Source organism: Triticum aestivum, chromosome 5A (assembly GCF_018294505.1).
Source record: "Triticum aestivum cultivar Chinese Spring chromosome 5A, IWGSC CS RefSeq v2.1, whole genome shotgun sequence".
NCBI lineage: Eukaryota > Viridiplantae > Streptophyta > Magnoliopsida > Poales > Poaceae > Triticum > Triticum aestivum.
In genome coordinates, this window is record NC_057806.1 from 600,668,719 (window position 1) to 600,687,348 (window position 18,630).

General features: G+C 36.5%; 1 protein-coding gene across 1 annotated transcript; it reads left to right on the top strand.

The window, feature by feature from the left end:
• Positions 1 to 14,545: 14,545 nt before the first annotated feature.
• LOC123105193 (probable methyltransferase PMT28) lies at positions 14,546 to 18,538 on the top strand. Its single transcript, XM_044527206.1, has 8 exons — positions 14,546 to 15,568; positions 15,688 to 15,837; positions 16,459 to 16,729; positions 16,824 to 16,916; positions 17,087 to 17,261; positions 17,365 to 17,610; positions 17,689 to 17,883; positions 17,990 to 18,538. Exons 1-8 carry the CDS (start codon positions 14,747 to 14,749, stop codon positions 18,186 to 18,188), a joined length of 2,151 nt encoding a protein of 716 aa, XP_044383141.1. The 5' UTR covers positions 14,546 to 14,746; the 3' UTR covers positions 18,189 to 18,538.
• Positions 18,539 to 18,630: the final 92 nt, after the last annotated feature.

The window sequence follows — 18,630 nt, forward strand, 5'->3', positions numbered from 1 at the left end:
AAAATGGGTGGAACCATGTTATTGAAAAAAGAGGAAACGAATGTTTTTTGAAATGAGTATAAATTATTATCGAAAGAGAAAAAAACCATTTTTCCAAGTAGAAACAATGAATGTTGTGGGCAAGTTTTACAAATTGATATATCAAGTTTCTCGCTTGATATTTGTTCAAATGGAGACCTATACCCACAATGGGTTGATTTTTTTTCGACAAGGGAGAAAACAAATTTTATTATGTTTGTCCATTTTTTATATAAAAAATGATTTGATCAGTGCAACTACTACCCATGAGCACTATCATGGGTTTCATTGTTTCGAAGTGGATGAAAACATGTTTTCAAATATGAGGGCTAAATTTTTGAATGAGTGTTTTTTTAGCCAAACAGAAGAAACGTTTTTTTTACAAGTGATCCCCATGATCATTTCATGAGTGGGTGAAACATTTTATGGAATGAGAGAACTGAAATTAATTCAACGAGTTAAGTAAGTTTCCCAACTATACCCACAATGACTTACCATTTCCCGATTGGGGAGAAATCAAATTTTATTATGTTTATCCTTTTTTCATATATAAAATTATCAGTACAACTAGTACTCATGAGCACTATCATGGTTTTCATTGTTTTGAACGTTTAGCTACTCTCCATCAGTAGGATCATGGTTTTTATTGTTTCAAAATGGGAGGAACCATGTTATTGAAAAAAGAGGAAACAGATGTTTTTTGAAATGAGTGTAAATTATTATCGAAAGAGAAAAAAACCATTTTTCCAAGCAGAAACAATGAATGTTGTGGGCAAGTTTTACAAATTGATATATCAAGTTTCTCGATTGATATTTGTTCAAATGGAGACCTATACCCACAGTGGGTTGATTTTTTTTCGACAAGGGAGAAAACAAATTTTATTATGTTTGTCCATTTTTTTATATAAAAAATGATTTGATCAGTGCAACTACTACCCATGAGCACTATCATGGGTTTCATTGTTTCGAAGTGGATGAAAACATGTTTTCAAATATGAGGGCTAAATTTTTGAATGAGTGTTTTTTTAGCCAAACAGAAGAAACGTTTTTTTTACAAGTGATCCCCATGATCATTTCATGAGTGGGTGAAACATTTTATGGAATGAGAGAACTGAAATTAATTCAACGAGTTAAATAAGTTTCCCAACTATACCCACAATGACTTACCATTTCCCGATTGAGGAGAAATCAAATTTTATTATGTTTATCCTTTTTTCATATATAAAATTATCAGTACAACTAGTACTCATGAGCACTATCATGGTTTTCATTGTCTTGAACGTTTAGCTACTCTCCATCAGCAGGATCATGGTTTTTATTGTTTCAAAATGGGTGGAACCATGTTATTGAAAAAAGAGGAAACAGATGTTTTTTGAAATGAGTGTAAATTATTATCGAAAGAGAAAAAAACCCTTTTTCCAAGCAGAAACAATGAATGTTGTGGGCAAGTTTTACAAATTGATATATCAAGTTTCTCGATTGATATTTGTTCAAATGGAGACCTATACCCAATATGGGTTGGATTTTTTTTCGACAAGGGAGAAAACAAATTTTATTATGTTTGTCCATTTTTTATATAAAAAATGATTTGATCAGTGCAACTACTACCCATGAGCACTATCATGGGTTTCATTGTTTCGAAGTGGATGAAAACATGTTTTCAAATATGAGGGCTAAATTTTTGAATGAGTGTTCTTTTAGCCAAACAGAAGAAACATTTTTTTACAAGTTATCCCCATGATCATTTCATGAGTAGGTGAAACATTTTATGGAATGAGAGAACTGAAATTAATTCAACGAGTTAAATAAGTTTCCCAACTATACCCACAATGACTTACCATTTCCCGATTGAGGAGAAATCAAATTTTATTATGTTTATCCTTTTTTCATATATAAAATTATCAGTACAACTAGTACTCATGAGCACTATCATGGTTTTCATTGTTTTGAACGTTTAGCTACTCTCCATCAGCAGGATCATGGTTTTTATTGTTTCAAAATGGGTGGAACCATGTTATTGAAAAAAGAGGAAACGGATGTTTTTTGAAATGAGTGTAAATTATTATCGAAAGAGAAAAAACCATTTTTCCAAGCAGAAACAATGAATGTTGTGGGCAAGTTTTACAAATTGATATATCAAGTTTCTCGATTGATATTTGTTCAAATGGAGACCTATACCCACAATGGGTTGATTTTTTTTTGACAAGGGAGAAAACAAATTTTATTATGTTTGTCCATTTTTTTATATAAAAATGATTTGATCAGTGCAACTACTACCCATGAGCACTATCATGGGTTTCATTGTTTCGAAGTGGATGAAAACATGTTTTCAAATATGAGGGCTAAATTTTTGAATGAGTGTTCTTTTAGCCAAACAGAAGAAACGTTTTTTTACAAGTGATCCCCATGATCATTTCATGAGTGGGTGAAACATTTTATGGAATGAGAGAACTGAAATTAATTCAACGAGTTAAATAAGTTTCCCAACTATACCCACAATGACTTACCATTTCCCGATTGAGGAGAAATCAAATTTTATTATGTTTATCCTTTTTTCATATATAAAATTATCAGTACAACTAGTACTCATGAGCACTATCATGGTTTTCATTGTTTTGAACGTTTAGCTACTCTCCATCAGCAGGATCATGGTTTTTATTGTTTCAAAATGGGTGGAACCATGTTATTGAAAAAAGAGGAAACGGATGTTTTTTGAAATGAGTGTAAATTATTATCGAAAGAGAAAAAAACCATTTTCCCAAGCAGAAACAATGAATGTTGTGGGCAAGTTTTACAAATTGATATATCAAGTTTCTCGATTGATATTTGTTCAAATGGAGACCTATACCCACAATGGGTTGATTTTTTTTTCGACAAGGGAGAAAACAAATTTTATTATGTTTGTCCATTTTTTTATATAAAAAATGATTTGATCAGTGCAACTACTACCCATGAGCACTATCATGTGTTTCATTGTTTCGAAGTGGATGAAAACATGTTTTCAAATATGAGGGCTAAATTTTTGAATGAGTGTTCTTTTAGCCAAACAGAAGAAACGTTTTTTTACAAGTGATCCCCATGATCATTTCATGAGTAGGTGAAACATTTTATGGAATGAGAGAACTGAAATTAATTCAACGAGTTAAATAAGTTTCCCAACTATACCCACAATGACTTACCATTTCCCGATTGAGGAGAAATCAAATTTTATTATGTTTATCCTTTTTTTCATATATAAAATTATCAGTACAACTAGTACTCATGAGCACTATCATGGTTTTCATTGTTTTGAACGTTTAGCTACTCTCCATCAGCAGGATCATGGTTTTTATTGTTTCAAAATGGGTGGAACCATGTTATTGAAAAAAGAGGAAACGGATGTTTTTTGAAATGAGTGTAAATTATTATCGAAAGAGAAAAAAACATTTTTCCAAGCAGAAACAATGAATGTTGTGGGCAAGTTTTACAAATTGATATATCAAGTTTCTCGATTGATATTTGTTCAAATGGAGACCTATACCCACAATGGGTTGATTTTTTTCGACAAGGGAGAAAACAAATTTTATTATGTTTGTCCATTTTTTTGTATAAAAAATGATTTGATCAGTGCAACTACTACCCATGAGCACTATCATGGGTTTCATTGTTTCGAAGTGGATGAAAACATGTTTTCAAATATGAGGGCTAAATTTTTGAATGAGTGTTTTTTAGCCAAACAGAAGAAACGTTTTTTTACAAGTGATCCCATGATCATTTCATGAGTGGGTGAAACATTTTATGGAATGAGAAAACTGAAATTAATTCAACGAGTTAAATAAGTTTCCCAACTATACCCACAATGACTTACCATTTCCCGATTGAGGAGAAATCAAATTTTATTATGTTTATCCTTTTTTCATATATAAAATTATCAGTACAACTAGTACTCATGAGCACTATCATGGTTTTCATTGTTTTGAACGTTTAGCTACTCTCCATCAGCATGATCATGGTTTTTATTGTTTCAAAATGGGTGGAACCATGTTATTGAAAAAAGAGGAAACAGATGTTTTTTGAAATGAGTGTAAATTATTACCGAAAGAGAAAAAAACCATTTTTCCAAGCAGAAACAATGAATGTTGTGGGCAAGTTTTACAAATTGATATATCAAGTTTCTCGATTGATATTTGTTCAAATGGAGACCTATACCCACAATGGGTTGATTTTTTTTCGACAAGGGAGAAAACAAATTTTATTATGTTTGTCCATTTTTTATATAAAAAATGATTTGATCAGTGCAACTACTACCCATGAGCACTATCATGGGTTTCATTGTTTCGAAGTGGATGAAAACATGTTTTCAAATATGAGGGCTAAATTTTTGAATGAGTGTTTTTTTAGCCAAACAGAAGAAACGTTTTTTTTTACAAGTGATCCCCATGGTCATTTCATGAGTGGGTGAAACATTTTATGGAATGAGAGAACTGAAATTAATTCAACGAGTTAAATAAGTTTCCCAACTATACCCACAATGACTTACCATTTCCCGATTGAGGAGAAATCAAATTTTATTATGTTTATCCTTTTTTCATATATAAAATTATCAGTACAACTAGTACTCATGAGCACTATCATGGTTTTCATTGTTTTGAACATTTAGCTACTCTCCATCAGCAGGATCATGGTTTTTATTGTTTCAAAATGGGTGGAACCATGTTATTGAAAAAAGAGGAAACGGATGTTTTTTGAAATGAGTGTAAATTATTATCGAAAGAGAAAAAAACCATTTTTCCAAGCAGAAACAATGAATGTTGTGGGCAAGTTTTACAAATTGATATATCAAGTTTCTCGATTGATATTTGTTCAAATGGAGACCTATACCCAATATGGGTTGGATTTTTTTTCGACAAGGGAGAAAACAAATTTTATTATGTTTGTCCATTTTTTATATAAAAACTGATTTGATCAGTGCAACTACTACCCATGAGCACTATCATGGGTTTCATTGTTTTGAAGTGGATGAAAACATGTTTTCAAATATGAGGGCTAAATTTTTGAATGAGTGTTCTTTTAGCCAAACAGAAGAAACATTTTTTTACAAGTGATCCCCATGATCATTTCATGAGTAGGTGAAACATTTTATGGAATGAGAGAACTGAAATTAATTCAACGAGTTAAATAAGTTTCCCAACTATACCCACAATGACTTACCATTTCCCGATTGAGGAGAAATCAAATTTTATTATGTTTATCCTTTTTTCATATATAAAATTATCAGTACAACTAGTACTCATGAGCACTATCATGGTTTTCATTGTTTTGAACGTTTAGCTACTCTCCATCAGCAGGATCATGGTTTTTATTGTTTCAAAATGGGTGGAACCATGTTATTGAAAAAAGAGGAAACGGATGTTTTTTGAAATGAGTGTAAATTATTATCGAAAGAGAAAAAAACATTTTTCCAAGCAGAAACAATGAATGTTGTGGGCAAGTTTTACAAATTGATATATCAAGTTCCTCGATTGATATTTGTTCAAATGGAGACCTATACCCACAATGGGTTGATTTTTTTTTCGACAAGGGAGAAAACAAATTTTATTATGTTTGTCCATTTTTTTATATATAAAATGATTTGATCTCTGCAACTACTACCCATGAGCACTATCATGGGTTTCATTGTTTCGAAGTGGATGAAAACATGTTTTGAAATACGAGGGCTAAATTTTTGAATCAGTGTTTTTTTAGCCAAACAGAAGAAACGTTTTTTTACAAGTGATCCCCATGATCATTTCATGAGTGGGTGAAACATTTTATGGAATGAGAGAACTGAAATTAATTCAACGAGTTAAATAAGTTTCCCAACTATACCCACAATGACTTACCATTTCCCGATTGAGGAGAAATCAAATTTTATTATGTTTATCCTTTTTTCATATATAAAATTATCAGTACAACTAGTACTCATGAGCACTATCATGGTTTTCATTGTTTTGAACGTTTAGCTACTCTCCATCAGCAGGATCATGGTTTTTATTGTTTCAAAATGGGTGGAACCATGTTATTGAAAAAAGAGGAAACAGATGTTTTTTGAAATGAGTGTAAATTATTATCGAAAGAGAAAAAAACCATTTTTCCAAGCAGAAACAATGAATGTTGTGGGCAAGTTTTACAAATTGATATATCAAGTTTCTCGATTGATATTTGTTCAAATGGAGACCTATACCCACAATGGGTTGATTTTTTTTCGACAAGGGAGAAAACAAATTTTATTATGTTTGTCAATTTTTTTATATAAAAAATGATTTGATCAGTGCAACTACTACCCATGAGCACTATCATGGGTTTCATTGTTTCGAAGTGGATGAAAACATGTTTTCAAATATGAGGGCTAAATTTTGGAATGAGTGTTTTTTTAGCCAAACAGAAGAAACGTTTTTTTTACAAGTGATCCCCATGATCATTTCATGAGTGGGTGAAACATTTTATGGAATGAGAGAACTGAAATTAATTCAACGAGTTAAATAAGTTTCCCAACTATACCCACAATGACTTACCATTTCCCGATTGAGGAGAAATCAAATTTTATTATGTTTATCCTTTTTTCATATATAAAATTATCAGTACAACTAGTACTCATGAGCACTATCATGGTTTTCATTGTTTTGAACGTTTAGCTACTCTCCATCAGCAGGATCATGGTTTTTATTGTTTCAAAATGGGTGGAACCATGTTATTGAAAAAACAGGAAACATATGTTTTTTGAAATGAGTGTAAATTATTATTGAAAGAGAAAAAAATCATTTTTCCAAGCAGAAACAATGAATGTTGTGGGCAAGTTTTACAAATTGATATATCAAGTTTCTCGATTGATATTTGTTCAAATGGAGACCTATACCCACAATGGGTTGATTTTTTTTCGACAAGGGAGAAAACAAATTTTATTATGTTTGTCCATTTTTTTATATAAAAAATGATTTGATCAGTGCAACTACTACCCATGAGCACTATCATGGGTTTCATTGTTTCGAAGTGGATGAAAACATGTTTTCAAATATGAGGGCTAAATTTTTGAATGAGTGTTGTTTTAGCCACACAGAAGAAACGTTTTTTTACAAGTGATCCCCATGATCATTTCATGAGTGGGTGAAACATTTTATGGAATGAGAGAACTGAAATTATTTCAACGAGTTAAATAAGTTTCCCAACTATACCCACAATGACTTACCATTTCCCGATTGAGGAGAAATCAAATTTTATTATGTTTATCCTTTTTTCATATATAAAATTATCAGTACAACTAGTACTCATGAGCACTATCATGGTTTTCATTGTTTTGAACGTTTAGCTACTCTCCATCTGCAGGATCATGGTTTTTATTGTTTCAAAATGGGTGGAAGCATGTTATTGAAAAAAGAGGAAACGGATGTTTTTTGAAATGAGTGTAAATTATTATCGAAAGAGAAAAAAAATCATTTTTCCAAGCAGAAACAATGAATGTTGTGGGCAAGTTTTACAAATTGATATATCAAGTTTCTCGATTGATATTTGTTCAAATGGAGACCTATACCCACAATGGGTTGAATTTTTTTTCGACAAGGGAGAAAACAAATTTTATTATGTTTGTCCATTTTTTTATATAAAAAATGATTTGATCAGTGCAACTACTACCCATGAGCACTATCATGGGTTTCATTTTTTCGAAGTGGATGAAAACATGTTTTCAAATATGAGGGCTAAATTTTTGAATGAGTGTTTTTTTAGCCAAACAGAAGAAACGTTTTTTTTACAAGTGATCCCCATGATCATTTCATGAGTGGGTGAAACATTTTATGGAATGAGAGAACTGAAATTAATTCAACGAGTTAAATAAGTTTCCCAACTATACCCACAATGACTTACCATTTCCCGATTGAGGAGAAATCAAATTTTATTATGTTTATCCTTTTTTCATATATAAAATTATCAGTACAACTAGTACTCATGAGCACTATCATGGTTTTCATTGTTTTGAACGTTTAGCTACTCTCCATCAGCAGGATCATGGTTTTTATTGTTTCAAAATGGGTGGAACCATGTTATTGAAAAAAGAGGAAACGGATGTTTTTTGAAATGAGTGTAAATTATTATCGAAAGAGAAAAAAAATCATTTTTCCAAGCAGAAACAATGAATGTTGTGGGCAAGTTTTACAAATTGATATATCAAGTTTCTCGATTGATATTTGTTCAAATGGAGACCTATACCCACAATGGGTTGATTTTTTTTCGACAAGGGAGAAAACAAATTTTATTATGTTTGTCCATTTTTTTATATAAAGAATGATTTGATCAGTGCAACTACTACCCATGAGCACTATCATGGGTTTCATTGTTTCGAAGTGGATGAAAACATGTTTTCAAATATGAGGGCTAAATTTTTGAATGAGTGTTGTTTTAGCCAAACAGAAGAAACGTTTTTTTTACAAGTGATCCCCATGATCATTTCATGAGTGGGTGAAACATTTTATGGAATGAGAGAACTGAAATTAATTCAACAAGTTAAATAAGTTTCCCAACTATACCCACAATGACTTACCATTTCCCGATTGAGGAGAAATCAAATTTTATTATGTTTATCCTTTTTTCATATATAAAATTATCAGTACAACTAGTACTCATGAGCACTATCATGGTTTTCATTGTTTTGAACGTTTAGCTACTCTCCATCAGCAGGATCATGGTTTTTATTGTTTCAAAATGGGTGGAAGCATGTTATTGAAAAAAGAGGAAACGGATGTTTTTTGAAATGAGTGTAAATTATTATCGAAAGAGAAAAAAAATCATTTTTCCAAGCAGAAACAATGAATGTTGTGGGCAAGTTTTACAAATTGATATATCAAGTTTCTCGATTGATATTTGTTCAAATGGAGACCTATACCCACAATGGGTTGAATTTTTTTTCGACAAGGGAGAAAACAAATTTTATTATGTTTGTCCATTTTTTTATATAAAAAATGATTTGATCAGTGCAACTACTACCCATGAGCACTATCATGGGTTTCATTTTTTCGAAGTGGATGAAAACATGTTTTCAAATATGAGGGCTAAATTTTTGAATCAGTGTTTTTTTAGCCAAACAGAAGAAACGTTTTTTTTACAAGTGATCCCCATGATCATTTCATGAGTGGGTGAAACATTTTATGGAATGAGAGAACTGAAATTAATTCAACGAGTTAAATAAGTTTCCCAACTATACCCACAATGACTGACCATTTCCCGATTGAGGAGAAATCAAATTTTATTATGTTTATCCTTTTTTCATATATAAAATTATCAGTACAACTAGTACTCATGAGCACTATCATGGTTTTCATTGTTTTGAACGTTTAGCTACTCTCCATCAGCAGGATCATGGTTTTTATTGTTTCAAAATGGGTGGAACCATGTTATTGAAAAAAGAGGAAACGGATGTTTTTTGAAATGAGTGTAAATTATTATCGAAAGAGAAAAAAAAACATTTTTCCAAGCAGAAACAATGAATGTTGTGGGCAAGTTTTACAAATTGATATATCAAGTTTCTCTATTGATATTTGTTCAAATGGAGACCTATACCCACAATGGGTTGATTTTTTTTCAACAAGGGAGAAAACAAATTTTATTATGTTTGTCCATTTTTTTATATAAAAAATGATTTGATCAGTGCAACTACTACCCATGAGCACTATCATGGGTTTCATTGTTTCGAAGTGGATGAAAACATGTTTTCAAATATGAGGGCTAAATTTTTGAATGAGTGTTTTTTTAGCCAAACAGAAGAAACGTTTTTTTTACAAGTGATCCCCATGATCATTTCATGAGTGGGTGAAACATTTTATGGAATGAGAGAATTGAAATTAATTCAACGAGTTAAATAAGTTTCCCAACTATACCCACAATGACTTACCATTTCCCGATTGGGGAGAAATCAAATTTTATTATGTTTATCCTTTTTTCATATATAAAATTATCAGTACAACTAGTACTCATGAGCACTATCATGGTTTTCATTGTTTTGAACGTTTAGCTACTCTCCATCAGCAGGATCATGGTTTTTATTGTTTCAAAATGGGTGGAACCATGTTATTGAAAAAAGAGGAAACGTATGTTTTTTGAAATGAGTGTAAATTATTATCGAAAGAGAAAAAAACCATTTTTCCAAGCAGAAACAATGAATGTTGTGGGCAAGTTTTACAAATTGATATATCAAGTTTCTCGATTGATATTTGTTCAAATGGAGACCTATACCCACAATGGGTTGATTTTTTTTCGACAAGGGAGAAAACAAATTTTATTATGTTTGTCCATTTTTTTATATAAAAAATGATTTGATCAGTGCAACTACTACCCATGAGCACTATCATGGGTTTCATTGTTTCGAAGTGGATGAAAACATGTTTTCAAATATGAGGGCTAAATTTTGGAATGAGTGTTTTTTTAGCCAAACAGAAGAAACGTTTTTTTACAAGTGATCCCCATGATCATTTCATGAGTGGGTGAAACATTTTATGGAATGAGAGAACTGAAATTAATTCAACGAGTTAAATAAGTTTCCCAACTATACCCACAATGACTTACCATTTCCCGATTGAGGAGAAATCAAATTTTATTATGTTTACCCTTTTTTCATATATAAAATTATCAGTACAACTAGTACTCATGAGCACTATCATGGTTTTCATTGTTTTGAATGTTTAGCTACTCTCCATCAGCAGGATCATGGTTTTTATTGTTTCAAAATGGGTGGAACCATGTTATTGAAAAAAGAGGAAACGGATGTTTTTTGAAATGAGTGTAAATTATTATCGAAAGAGAAAAAAATCATTTTTCCAAGCAGAAACAATGAATGTTGTGGGCAAGTTTTACAAATTGATATATCAAGTTTCTCGATTGATATTTGTTCAAATGGAGACCTATACCCACAATGGGTTGAATTTTTTTTCGACAAGGGAGAAAACAAATTTTATTATGTTTGTCCATTTTTTTATATAAAAAATGATTTGATCAGTGCAACTACTACCCATGAGCACTATCATGTGTTTCATTTTTTCGAAGAGGATGAAAACATGTTTTCAAATATGAGGGCTAAATTTTTGAATGAGTGTTTTTTTAGCCAAACAGAAGAAACGTTTTTTTTACAAGTGATCCCCATGATCATTTCATGAGTGGGTGAAACATTTTATGGAATGAGAGAACTAAAATTAATTCAACGAGTTAAATAAGTTTCCCAACTATACCCACAATGACTTACCATTTCCCGATTGAGGAGAAATCAAATTTTATTATGTTTATCCTTTTTTTCATATATAAAATTATCAGTACAACTAGTACTCATGAGCACTATCATGGTTTTCATTGTTTTGAACGTTTAGCTACTCTCCATCAGCAGGATCATGGTTTTTATTGTTTCAAAATGGGTGGAACCATGTTATTGAAAAAAGAGGAAACGGATGTTTTTTGAAATGAGTGTAAATTATTATCGAAAGAGAAAAAAACCATTTTTCCAAGCAGAAACAATGAATGTTGTGGGCAAGTTTTACAAATTGATATATCAAGTTTCTCGATTGATATTTGTTCAAATGGAGACCTATACCCACAATGGGTTGATTTTTTTTTCGACAAGGGAGAAAACAAATTTTATTATGTTTGTCCATTTTTTTATATAAAAAATGATTTGATCAGTGCAACTACTACCCATGAGCACTATCATGGGTTTCATTGTTTAGAAGTGGATGAAAACATGTTTTCAAATATGAGGGCTAAATTTTTGAATGAGTGTTTTTTTAGCCAAACAGAAGAAACGTTTTTTTACAAGTGATCCCCATGATCATTTCATGACTGGGTGAAACATTTTAGCGAATGAGAGAATTGAAATTAATTCAACGAGTTAAATAAGTTTCCCAACTATACCCACAATGACTTACCATTTCCCGATTGGGGAGAAATCAAATTTTATTATGTTTATCCTTTTTTCATATATAAAATTATCAGTACAACTAGTACTCATGAGCACTATCATGGTTTTCATTGTTTTGAACGTTTAGCTACTCTCCATCAGCAGGATCATGGTTTTTATTGTTTCAAAATGGGTGGAACCATGTTATTGAAAAAAGAGGAAACGGATGTTTTTTGAAATGAGTGTAAATTATTATCGAAAGAGAAAAAAACCATTTTTCCAAGCAGAAACAATGAATGTTGTGGGCAAGTTTTACAAATTGATATATCAAGTTTCTCGATTGATATTTGTTCAGATGGAGACCTATACCCACAATGGGTTGATTTTTTTTCGACAAGGGAGAAAACAAATTTTATTATGTTTGTCCATTTTTTTATATAAAAAATGATTTGATCAGTGCAACTACTACCCATGAGCACTATCATAGGTTTCATTGTTTCGAAGTGGATGAAAACATGTTTTCAAATATGAGGGCTAAAATTTTGAATGAGTGTTTTTTTAGTTTAACAGAAGATACGTTTTTTACAAGTGATCCCCATGATCATTTCATGAGTGGGTGAAACATTTTATGGAATGAGAGAATTGAAATTAATTCAATGAGTTAAATAAGTTTCCCAACTATACCCACAATGACTTACCATTTCCCGATTGGGGAGAAATCAAATTTTATTATGTTTATCCTTTTTTCATATATAAAATTATCAGTACAACTAGTACTCATGAGCACTATCATGGTTTTCATTGTTTTGAACATTTAGCTACTCTCCATCAATAGGATCATGGTTTTTATTGATTCAAAATGGGTGGAACCATGTTATTGAAAAAAGAGGAAACGGATGTTTTTTGAGATGAGTGTAAATTATTATCGAAAGAGAAAAAAACCATTTTTCCAAGCAGAAACAATGAATGTTGTGGGCAAGTTTTACAAATTGATATATCAAGTTTCTCGATTGATATTTGTTCAAATGGAGACCTATACCCACAATGGGTTGATTTTTTTTGACAAGGGAGAAAACAAATTTTATTATGTTTGTCCATTTTTTTATATAAAAAATGATTTGATCAGTGCAACTACTACCCATGAGCACTATCATGGGTTTCATTGTTTCGAAGTGGATGAAAACATGTTTTCAAATATGAGGGCTAAATTTTTGAATGAGTGTTTTTTTAGTTTAACAGAAGATACGTTTTTTACAAGTGATCCCCATGATCATTTCATGAGTGGGTGAAACATGAATGGGTTGCTGGGTGGATTTACATTTTGCAGGGGCAAGCTGGGGCATTCATTCATTTGCTACATATTTATTGTGCTACCGGAGCCACGAATTATTGCCGGTGCACTGCATGAGGTGGGTGCGGTGTGTGGTTTTGGGTTAAATACATTTGCATCCTCTCACGCGATCCATCGGGCTTAATTAACAACATGCTTGCAAACAATGACCATTTAATGCATCTAAGCCGGCATACAGACACAGTACAAACGTGATACAATGGCTGCATAAGAGAGAACTATTGAATGCTGGAACTACATCTAAGCTCGCACCGCACGCATGTCACTAGCTAGCTTTTAGAACATCTACTTGCAGGTCTGGCCGATAACAACATGTTGCTTAAAAACTTGTGCATGCAGCATATGGCCATTAGCACCATGTTCAGGACGCCCAAGATGAAAATGTTCTTCAACCATGCTTGATTCTGCTCAAGCAGAGTTACATGCCGATACACGGATGCGTGCGAGAGTAGATGACCCCAACAAGTGCTGAAGTACTATATAATTGTTCTCCCACTTCCAAAACCTGCATCCACCAAGCTGAAAAACACAAAAAGAGCTTGGTTTGAGAGGAGGAGCTGCGGGAGATGGACGCAAAGAATCTCGAAATACTTACTTCATGCCATTCGCATTCGTAGAAATGCCTCCCTGGGTTCTCTACCGTTCCAGAGACGAACCAGAGCGTGTTGCCGGCGTTGCACTCCGGACAGCGGATCAGAGGAAGCGGTGGCATCTAGGTGGAGCAGTGGTGTGACGCAGGAGGGTGGAGCTAAGCTCGGACTTGGATGAAAACATGCTTGCGAGGCAGAGGGGAAGAGAGGTGGTATGAAAACTTGAGCGGGATGTGAATCTACAAGCGCCGAGACAGTTTAAAAAGGCTGTGGGGGAGCGTCCTGGAGCTAGCTGTTGGCACTGCCATCTTGGCCGCCCGCCAGCAATTTAAATGCTTGTGTTGCCTCATGGGCCATACACGGGATGTGTCAGCGACAATACTGCATGAATACTGAATGCTATACGAAGGAGTGAACTGATTATACAGCCGAAGTGTATTAATGTTGCACGACTCTCATGGCGTCGTGCGGTATGAATATCGCCCGTGCGTGATGGCATGTTCACTCGCGATTATTCGGTTGAAGATGCCCTCTATCTCTCCCTCCATCAAAGTGAGGACTGCCCATCAACCTGCTGGTGGCCTGTCCAGCTCACTCATCCGCACACTGCTTCCCTTCCCAATTCAACGAGAAAAACACCGTCTCATTGCATTGCTAAGCGCTCCCTCATCATTAATTGACCACTGACTAACCATGCACACGAACAAGTTTCTTCAAGCCAGAAAAAATGACGCAAACCACCTTAGAAAAATGGTGAAAACAACCGAGGAACGGTAGCAACCAACTGGTTCTTCTTCCCGGATTTCCTCTGCCTCCCCCCCACAGTCCACGCCACCGCCACCAACCACTCCGGTCCGCCCCCGCTCCCTCTCCACTCCACCGACAGCCGCCCCCGGCCGCATGACGGTGTTCCGGGGCCCTCCGGGCCGGCCCTCGGCGCTCGTGAGCTGGTGGAGGAGGCGCCCGCCGCTGGGCTTCGCCGCCAAGGTCTCCATCGCCATCGCGCTCGGCCTCTCCTTCGTCGTCACCTGGACCACGCTCGCCCCGACCTCCTCCTCCCAGCAGATCTCCACCGAGCGCACCTACTTCGCCGCCGACGTCGCCGACCCGCCCCCTGGAGCGCTGCCCGCCCCCCGCAACGCCACCGCCCGCGCCGCCCACAGGAAGCCCCGCCCCGCCAGCCCCCGCGCCCGCAAGAAGCGCCGCTCCCCGCCTAGATCCCGCCGCCCCAATGCCACCCCCTCGCCCGACGCCGCCGCCGCGCTCAAGTCCAACCTCACCGACCCGGAACAAGCCAACAAGCCGGAGCCGGAGTGGGAGTGGGAGGACGAGCAGGAGCCGGAGCTGTCCGTGCCGGAGGACGACGCGGACGCCACGAGCAAGGCGCCCAAGGAGGAGGAGGACGACAAGGCGCCGGCCCTGGAATGGGCCGACGAATCCAGCGAGCTAGACGCCGAGGAGGAGGAGGACCCGGAGGCGGCCAAGGGCAAGGCTTCCAAGAAGAAGAGGAAGCTGCCGCCTCTCTTCAGCCCGGCCGCGCATTACCACTGGAAGCTCTGCGGCGCCAAGAGCGGCCACCACTACACCCCCTGCGTGGATTTCGATGGGGATGGGAGCCAGAGGCACCACCAGCGGAGCTGCCCGAGGTCGCCGGTGACGTGCCTGGTGTCGCTGCCAAAGGAGTACAAGCTGCCTGCTCCATGGCCGGAGAGGAAGGAGAAGGTGAGGGGGTCGAGCATAATTTGATGAAAAATCTATGATGTTTTCCTTCTTCTGCTTTACTACTAGGTTGTTCTTGTGTGTCTGAACTCTGAACTGTCGTTATGCACTTATCTCTGCAGGTTTGGTATGGGAATGTTGGACATCCTAGGTTGTCGAGCTATGCTAAGGACCACAGCTGGCTGAATCGGACCGGCGAGCACCTGGTGTTCCCGCCGGAGGAATCGGAGTTCAAAGGCGGCGCACAACATTATATCGACACGATTGATGAGGTAAGGATTGGTGGATGTTTTACATTTGCTTTTGATGCAAGGTAGTTGTATGCAGAAAGAGCTCTAGCACTCAGGCTCAGTTACAGTTTACTACTGGGAAATGATATTACTGTAAATCAATTTCTGCACATTGCTAACTGACTGAACACTAAATAAGTGTAGTAACAAATGTGTGGATCATTTAGCAGAAGTGTGTGATTGTAAATGTGAATATGGAATAAATTATTTGGGAAATCTATGCACACAGCTCTGTTCTTTTTAAAGATTGAACCATTTTGCGTGGAAGACAATTAATGTCTTAGCTGTGATCTGCTCGGATGATTTTCATCTTTTGTCTCTTGGTTAATGTGTCGATAGCTTTCCTGATTTTTGGAAGGTCATTCCTAGGTGGTTTTCATCAATTGTGAAATCATTTACCACACTGAGTGCCCTGGTATATGGATTCAAAAATTTAGTTCTTACACAGTAATGCATAATGGAACAAATTAGTTACTTTGGCTAAAAATTAAAGTGGAAATTGTTTACATTTTTTATAATTGAAATACAAATATTTTTATATTTTGTACTACTATTACTTAGTGTGCTTAACACAATTTACATGATATTTTGTTTGTCACGTAGATGGCACCTGATCTTGATTGGGGTAAAAATATTCGCATAGCATTGGACATTGGATGCAAAAGTGCTGGATTCGGAGTTGCTCTACTCAAGAAGGATGTGATTACACTATCATTAGGCCTTACAAATGACCAGACAGACCTTGCACAAGTTGCCCTTGAACGCGGCATCCCTGCAACAATTGGCAGTCTGGGATCAAGAAGATTACCCTTTCCTAGTGGTTCATTTGATATCATCCACTGTAGAGAATGCAACATACCGTGGCATTCTAATGGTATTTACACGCTGCTTCGTTCCTCTCTTGAGACCCAGCATGCCTATCCTGCGTTGCTCACATCTTGAACAACATTTTTTATCGTATGGATTAGGCGGAAAGCTTCTCATAGAGATGAATAGGATCCTTCGCCCAGGAGGATACTTTGTTATCTCAAGCAGACATGGTGACCTCGAGAGTGAAGAAGGTATGGCACATTACTCTGTGTGTGTGGAGAAAAGGCTGGAACTGCTGAAATACCACTGTCATTATAAGTGAACAAGCATGTAAAATATCACGACTTTCACGGGGCCATTACTAGTCTTAGTAGCTTTATTTCCCTTGTCTGTGTTTTAAATATCTCGACGAACTTTACAGGAATATCAGCTTCAATGGCCGCGGTTTGTTGGAACGTGATAGCTTACAACAGTGATGATGTCAGCGAGCTTGGAGTAAAGATATTTCAGCGACCAGCCTCAAATGATGAGTATGACCTGAGAGCAAAAAAAGATCCTCCATTTTGCAAGGAAGAGCAAAACAAAGCTACTGCATGGTAAGTAGGACACTTGGATTAATCACTACGGTGTTTCCTGAATTATCATGCACACTAGAGTTTGTTTGGCTTGTAAATCTGAAACGTTGGTTTTCCTTTGTAGGTACACTCCAATCAAGCATTGCCTGCACAAAGCTCCTGCTGGTATTGAAGAAAGAGGCAGTGAGTGGCCTGAGGAATGGCCCAAGAGGCTCGAGACTTTTCCTGACTGGCTTGGGGACCTGCAGACAAGGGTGTCTGCTGATCATAGCCACTGGAAGGCCGTCGTTGAGAAATCGTATCTGGATGGCTTGGGTATTAATTGGACTAATATCCGAAACGTACTGGATATGAAAGCTGTATATGGAGGGTATGCTCTCCTTTCTGAATTTCCATTCCCCTATATATAAGCTGAATTTCTCTTAGTTACATGCTTGTTTCCTTGCAGATTTGCTGCAGCTTTGTCATCCGAAAAAGTTTGGGTCATGAATGTTGTCCCCGTGCATGCTCCAGACACGCTACCTGTAATCTTTGAGCGCGGGCTGATCGGCGTTTATCACGACTGGTGCGAACCATTTAGCACATATCCAAGGTCCTACGATCTTCTTCACGCCGACCATTTGTTCTCACGGTTGAAGAACAGGTATGTTTGCTGAATGAATTACCCTCACTTGAACTTTGACGCTGCATAGTTTTCGGCGTGCTTACAGTGTTTGATGTGACATGCTGACATGGCCTGCACAATGTAGATGCAAGGAGCCTGCCTCGATCTTGGTCGAGATGGACCGGATCCTGAGACCCGGAGGCTGGGCCATCATCCGGGAGAAACTCGAGATTCTCGACCCGTTGGAGGCGATCCTGAAGTCGCTGCACTGGGAGATCGTGATGACCTTCAGGAAGGACAAGGAGGGCATCATGTCTGTAAAGAAAACAACGTGGCGACCGTGAGCTATCGCGTCGAATCACAAGGCGCACAAATTTTTGATGTGGTACAGACATAGTTTTGATTCTCCTGGTTGTTGATCTGGGTTGAAGGCACCCGATTCGTTCATTTGTTGGCTTCCACGACCATGTACCGCGAGCGCACACACGCGTTTGCGACAGTGTTACTCTCGTCAGTTCCGTCTTGAACAGCATCCAGCTTTAGGTTCAGAGAAGGTGCTGGATAGATCGTGTAAAAGGATGTGCTGTGCTGTGTTGTTTCTGAACATTGTAATTGTAACAATGTGTAAAAGGATGTAAAGCTTCTGAACATTGTAAATGGATCTGTACAAGGATGTAGAAGAGTTGTTGATCAATTGTTTGGTGCTTCTGAAAGTTGTGACAACATGCAAAAAATGCAAAAGATCTCAAGACTTTGGACGCTTTCTGAAGTTTGACGTGCACGGCG